The 7,596-nt window shown below is 39.5% G+C and overlaps 1 protein-coding gene across 2 annotated transcripts in view; it reads left to right on the top strand.

Annotated features, from left to right (window-relative positions):
- wdr26a (WD repeat domain 26a) overlaps positions 1-6,880 on the top strand; it is a 175,178-nt gene extending 168,298 nt beyond the window's left edge. For both annotated transcript variants that reach the window (XM_050045794.1, XM_050045796.1), the window contains one exon: positions 2,605-6,880. In XM_050045794.1, the coding sequence (XP_049901751.1) occupies positions 2,605-2,627 (23 nt within the window). In that variant the 3' untranslated portion in view covers positions 2,628-6,880. The remainder of the gene's footprint in view (positions 1-2,604) is intronic.
- Positions 6,881-7,596: the final 716 nt, after the last annotated feature.

Raw genomic sequence — 7,596 nt, forward strand, 5'->3', positions numbered from 1 at the left:
ATCATCTGCACGCTGATGGAGTGATAGTTTTTCTGTTCATGTTATTGTTAATATTTTAATTGTCACAATGATGAGGGTGAACGTGTGTCAATTTCATGGTTATTTAATACATTTGGCCAATATATTAGTAAATTCATTATTTTAAAAAATGTTAATTAAATCTCTTTTTAATGAATGTGGTTTTATAGACTCTGCAGGTATGTGTTTGCATTTTCTAAGTCAGTTCGGCCATCCTCATTTGTGCGTACGCATGGTCTGAGGCAGTTCTAAATTTGTTCGCAGAGTAAGAACAAATTCGGGGAAGAAAATATTGATGAATCCCGGATTTGTGCGTCAAACGATCGTACACACAGTTTAAGCACAGATTTGTGCGTACGCACTGTTTGTGAATGAGGCCCATTGTGTGCATTAGACCCTTTTGAAGCCTTTAATCACAATCTTAAACTACCATTTCGGATTTTAAATGCTGAGACACGTATGAAACACTTTGCACTGTGCGGTATGAATGTGAACATGACGGCAACTCAGTCAAAAGTTAACCACTAAAATAACATCTAAAATGAATAAATTGAGTCTGAAATGTTGAGTAAATTTAACCTTGCAGATTATGCAACAAAAATTATAGCAGTTCACTTTAAGTTAATAAAACAACATCTAAATTATAAATACATTTCAGCTGGCACTTTGCACCGTGCAGTATGAATGTAAACCCTGCATATTATCTGACAAAAACTCACGGTTAACAAGGTTAACAAATAATATAACATCTCAAAAAAGATAAATTGCTGCTGAATTTATTTTCTAGATCAAAGTACTGCCAAACCGCGTTGGTTTTGCGAGAGGACATCTCTCCAATTTCCACCATGCTGTTATAAAACTCCAGTCAACTCGAGCATTCCCACAGGGAGGGGGACTGCTGTCTGACGACTCTGTAGCCTCCACTAGTGGCGGGCGGCTGCATGACAGTTAAAAAATTATTAATTGGTTCAACTAACTAATATTTCTGGTGCCGACTAGCGAGGGGGCGGACGTTTAATCATTTAGACATGTAATCGCGCGCATCCCTAATTATGATACAGAAAAATGTAGAAATTTAGGCTATAGAATGTAATGCATTTTATTACTGCAGCCTAATTCTATAGGCTGTGCAGTGTAATTCCAAATGTATTGGCTAGAAAACTGGCCAAAAACAACAAAAGAAGATCTTGATGTAATGTAAATAACAGGTCTACCAGATTTATTTAGTCGTACTCTGGTCCTTAGAAACAAACATCAGCTAGAGCTCAACAATGAACTGATTACAATTTGGTGATCAAAGGTAACTGTGACCTAACAAAACATGTTTTTGGCCAAAACTCGAGAATTCATAGACTAATTATGTCAAAATTTCACACAAATATCTAATAGAATAAACTGAAGTGATGACATTTTATATCCAAACGATCAAAGGTCAAATTCACTGTGACATCATAATGTTTTGCAATAACACTTGACTGGCCATTACTCGTCATATCTCAGGAACAGACGGGTAGACAGTTGGTCAGATACCGAATTGATGACACTAATTTTGGGCGCCCCACCTTGAAATTTTGCTGATTGTAAAGATCTTCTGTGCTGCCAGGGGGAAGATGTGTGTGAGGCAACCGTAAGAGAAACTTGATTTGTGTAGAGAGGCATACAATCACTGCTGTGACGGAAACACGTGAGGGGGGGAGTTTTTCCTTATCCGCTGTGAGGTTCCAAAGGACAGAGGGATGTCGTATGCTGTAAAGCCCTGTGAGGCAAATTATGATTTGTGATATTGGGCTTTAGAAATAAAATTGATTGATTGATTGATTGATTGATTGATTGATTGATTGATAAATACACACACACACACACATATGTATATATATATATATATATATATATATATATATATATATATGTGTGTGTGTATGTGTGTATGTGTGTATGTATATATACATATATTTGTGGCTTTTTGTGACTGAACAAAATATTTTTCTGTATGTATATATATATATATATACATATATATGTGTATATATATATATATATATATATTTTGTTCAGTCACAAAAAGCCTTTACTTGGGATTTATATCTTTTTATCTACAGGGACAGATGAGCAGACACTATTCATCAACATGAGGAATATGACAGCAGTGATCACCATATACATGACTGTTGTTGTTGTCCAAACATTTCCTGGGCAACAAGTGAAGTAGAGTTAAGGCCTGTATATCAGTGGCTTGCAGTCTTTGCTCTCATAGACTTCACGTGGTGACTGGGAACGTGTCTCAGTACGTACAACTGAAGTCTGCGAGGGCTAAGTCAGCAGGTCCAGAGGGTGGACATTTGGATTCAGCCATATAAACAGCATCTGTGCTGTAGGTTTGTGGCTAATGACAAATGTGAATCAAATTTTAACAGCGCCCTTCTGTGGAGAATCTGCAGCCTGCCAAACATGAACGAGGTAGTCAACAGGCCACATCCATGAACAGCTTCATGTCTAAACAGGGTAGCGATGATGATGATGATTATGATGATGGTAGTGGTGATGTCAGGATGATGTGTGACCTCAGTCTCTTTCCTGTGCTGTTAGAATGTTGCAGCATGGACAGCTGATGATCTGCTGCAGCTGTGAACCTGGGGAGCATTAAGACTCTGAAAACACTTGAATGGATGAAGCAGGGAAAGCTCTGATGATGAGACAGCAGCTTCCTAGAGACGAGGCCAGTGCTGCTGCTTGTCAGGATGTCACATTGCAGAGATGTAAGACTCGGTGACATTACTGAAGAGCAGAGCTGGCCAGATGAAACTGGGCTCCACGACCTCCAGTATCTGTCCCACCTCCTCCTCGTGTCCGACCTGTTCCCTCAGCACCATCCAGGACCACCCACCTCCTCTTATTTATTATCAGCTACAGTATTTATTCATGAATAGTTCACTGACTTGTGAAAGGCTAGCAGCGCTTTGTGGAGGGTGTGTGTTTTTAGTTTTCTTCTGTTGTCACATGAAGAAACTTCAACTTTTTTCACTTTCATCTTCTGAACCTTTTAAGAGATTTTAACTATAGGAACATTTGATGGATGCACCCACTTGAGAAAGTATCTTTTAAATGAAAATTTCTATGTTGTCTTGTTTTAATGCAGAGTACATTTTATGAGTTTTCCCTCCAGTTTTGCTGCTTATAGCCAGAGAAAGAATAGTATGGGATAAGCATGTTGAATAGGGTTGCACAGGATGTTTTACACTCACAGTATGCAAGGTCTGTTAAAGTATGTTAAGTGGTTGTATGCTATCTGAGAGTAGTATGATGTGTAAAACCAGTTCAAAGATTATCTGTCTTGCTCTAGGATACTTAGACATGCAGATTGGAGGATGACCCGCTCTGCCTCTGAGCCCCAGCTGCCCCAGCCTGTTGCCATCCTTCCCTTCATACAAACAGCTGTCTTCATGTCAGTTTCACTTTGTTTGGTTTAGTTGTTACATGTTCTAAAATGAACTTCACACTGTGTTTGTTTGTTTTTAATTTTTTTTTCAAGTAGAAATGGAACATTTAAAGAGACACTCGCTGATTACTAACTGTACCGTGTAGAGCTCCTAAAATCCTGGTTCAGCTATTTCAAGATAAGGCTGGTGTTATTCTCTGTTTCATATTATTAACAAATTCCATGAAAAGACCAGAAGTAACAATGTGTTAGTCAGTTTGTCAGAACTGTCTGACTCTACCCTGTCTGTGACACTCAGCTCTAAGCCCACTGGTTCCTCCTAAAAATGGAAATCTTTAAAGGTCGTCTTTGAGACAGTGTATGACATACAGAAGATTGCAGTCGCACATCCTCGGTTTGGAGAAGCAGGAAGCAGTACTGTCATGGAAGCTAAGCAATGAACTGCCGTGGAGGGGTCAGCATTAAAGTTTATTTTAGCTACCTAAAAATAGTCCCACTATACAATATTTGTTAAACGTGTGCACTATATTGACAGTATTTTCACCGTTTTACTTCTCTGACAATTTCTGCCAGGGAACTGAAGTTGTTCTATCGCTCTTTTCAAAGCCAGACTCCATTGAGGAACACGAGTGATTTAACATTGTTGAACACAGGGGATGCTGGTCTATCACTACCTCCATCAGTTTTATTTGTGTGTGTGTGTGTGTGTGTGTGTGTGTGTGTCTCTCTCTCTCTCTCTCTCTCTCTCTCTCTGTCTCTTTGGTGTTTAAAAGGGTTAGTTCAGATTCACCAAAGTCACACAATAACACAAACTAACTACCCGATCAAAGCAGCAGTAGACCAGCAAGCCTGTTTATATGGCTGAAGCCATTAATGGAGCGAGCTGTGTGACAGAAAGGTAAAGCAGGGAAAATGCTGTCAATAAAGCGTATACTTAAACTTGTTTATTTGTTTTTTTAGGTGAGTGACAAAAATGGTTTTGCTGTTGACCCCTCCACAGCAGTACATAGCTTGGCCTCTGTTTCAGCACTCCTGCCATCTACTGTGTGTAATACACTGACTATGAATAAGTATTTCATACAACCCTCAACTATCTTCTATACAATTACCCCTTTAATATAGCAGCAAACCACTGTTTGCTATGTAAAGATATAGTGGAGTAATGGCATCCTAAGCAGAGAATGAAGTCATGTTCCCTTTGTGTGTGTGTGTGTGTGTGTGTGTGTGTGTGTGTGTGTGTGTGTGTGTGTGTGTGTGTGTGTGTGTGTGTGTTGTAATCCAAGCTTTTCTGTGGTTTGTTGTGGGAAGTCAGTCCAGCACGTGTGCATGTAAATGCACATGTGCATGCCACCGGCGAGCTTGTTGCTGCTGCTTGTCACTGCGCTCATATGGCAGTTACTGCTGATATCAGGACGTTGTTGACATGGAAGTGTAGTGCCCCCCATGCCCTGTTTCCCCTTGGTTAACGACATCAGCTGTGTCAGCACTGTTGCTGTTGTCACTGTTCATGGAGATGGCATTGTTAAGGCTCATTTATACTCCCTTTATGTATGAAAATATATATGTCTGTTTCAGACGTTGCAAACATCACAGTCCTCATTTTTCCATGATTCCTTTATTACCTATAGTGCCAATAGGAGGCACTAGAGGGCGGAGTCAAAAGTTTCACACAACAACAAACGAGGCAACGGTGGAGGGGGTCATAATATTGTACCTTTAAACAGAGGCAGCGTTGAAGATGGAGATGGTCTGTGAGGCCATTACATACATCCCAACATGTCCCAACTGACTAATTCAATTCAGTCAGTATTTTAATTTTATTGTCATCTTGAGCAGTCATATCTCGCTTGAACTAAGCTACCCTGCCTGCACGATCTCTGATGGTACTGCTCCATTTCGTCCGTATCTGTAAGCTTTTAGAAAACGTATGCAGATGCAGAGCATGGACAGGAGGCTCTGTCCATCTCTGGATCTAATGTTGAGGATAAACAAGCCCTAGATTCCTGCCGGCTTAGCCACCTCCATGTTGAAAACTGTGTTCAGACAACTCATACGCCCTGAATTTGGCATAAAGCCCCTTTAAAGACATGTTTAAAAAAGGCTCAGTTATTTCCTAAAGCAGCTGGTCACTGTAGATTTTAACAACAACGACTCAAACATGAGGAAATAGAGAATGCATTGGGGACTTTTTTCTGTGATGGATTAATCCTCATTTGGTTTTCTAGTAAGTATTTGTGACAGCAGTACAGTGGGATTAAGTGAATTATTAAGTGAAAAACTACAGTCTGCATGTCACGTCACAACATGTTACCCAGTGACAGTGTGACTCATAGATTAATAGTTTGTGGAAAATAGTGGAGCTCTATGATACATAGCAGTACGATGTATAAGGGGTGGATACACACACACAGACACACACACACACACACACACACACACACACACACACACTACTTGTTATCAGGATACATTCTCTTTTGGGTCTGTGCATGAGATTTGTTCATGATGAAAAAAAAAGAAAGAGAAAATTGCCGGCCTTATTCTTTAAGTTCAGCACATCACCAGTGAGCTGAGATGACAGTAACAAAATGATGGAGCGTGTATCTGTAAGAATCAATCTGTAACACATTTGTATACAAGTGTAACATAAAGTTATTATGAACTTCTACAAAGTGTTTTCCTTCAGAGAGTCAAAAGAACAATCCTGCCTAATATGATATTCTATGTAATATGTGCTGTATATTTGTATGTTATGGCATGAGGCTGGGTAGAAATGGCAGACAGGATGCCATGTGTTTCAGGGTTCCCATGCCTGCCCTTTACTGTCAAATCCCTAAAGGTTTCAGCTGCTCTTTCTGAACTTCATACCAAATTTTCTTGACTGCACTACTGCTGGAATATAAAGCAGCACATTTGCAATTACAACTGCTAACACGGAAAATTAGTTTTGAGACTACTGTGCAGCCAGACTTCCATTTTAGTGACATTTTTCCAAACTGCTTCTACAGAGAATTATTTTTTTCAAAACTATTCCAGCCCTGGATGATAACTGCAGGACTGTGGGAACCCTGTGTATCTGTCCAGACGCCTATCAACAACTTCAACTCTACCATCGTGGAACACACATGCTAGTGGTACACAACAATAGATGTCACACACACTTGATTCAGTCACAGATGTGGTGTTCTAGTTTCTACTTTTGTGACTTTCTTTGTTTATTCTGAGTATTTCAGGCTTCTCTTGTTTTCTCCTCTTGCTGTAAGAAGCCAATGTAGGAACTTTGTTTGCTTGCAGGCAGTTTCTGCCAGAAACCATTTTACACTTAAAATGTGTTATTAAACAAGTGATTGTACTGTTCTGTGTTGTCTGTAGGAGAAGTGTTATGTATGAATATTTTAAATAAAGCATTCAGGGTTTTAAAAGATACTTTACTTTGATGTCTTTCACTAGATCTTTATATATTTCTGTCTTGTTTGCCTGGTGTCTCAATGCACTGACACAGACCTTGGCAAAAAACCTCTGACAGAATGCTTCAGGCCATGTCCATGAATGTTGCCTGATGCTTTTTTTTTTGCCTCTGCATCGGTGACAGCTGCAGCTCTAGGCATTATGTTTGCAAGTTGTACGTACATCCATCCATCTGTACATTCATCGCATTCTCATAAACACTATCTCAAGCTCTATCTCTATCTCAAGCCTTGGGGGGATTTCTTAAAATTTGGCACAAACGTCCACTTGTGCTGAAGAATAAACTGATTAGAATTTGGTGGTCAAAGGTCAAGGTCAGTGTGGCCTTACAAAACAAGTTTTTGGTCATAACTTAGGAATTATTACACTTGACTCAAGGATGAACTGATTAGATTTTGGTGGTCAAAGGTTTCTGCGTAACACACTTCTGACCATTTTTCAATGTCATATGTGTAAGGGACCGGGCTGGCAGACAAGAAGAGACTCAGGTGGTTTTCAAAAGAGGGCTTTTATTTTACCCAAAAAAATGCAAAAAAAAAAAAAAAAGGTACAAATGACAAAATATATAACTAAAGTTCTGGGCCCATAAAAGAGGTCAAATAAACAGAACTCAACTGAAGTGACCTTAACACCACCAACAGACCTTACAAAGTGGACACAATGGGGAACATATA

The sequence above is a fragment of the Epinephelus moara genome, chromosome 6 (assembly GCF_006386435.1).
Source record: "Epinephelus moara isolate mb chromosome 6, YSFRI_EMoa_1.0, whole genome shotgun sequence".
Lineage (NCBI taxonomy): Eukaryota > Metazoa > Chordata > Actinopteri > Perciformes > Serranidae > Epinephelus > Epinephelus moara.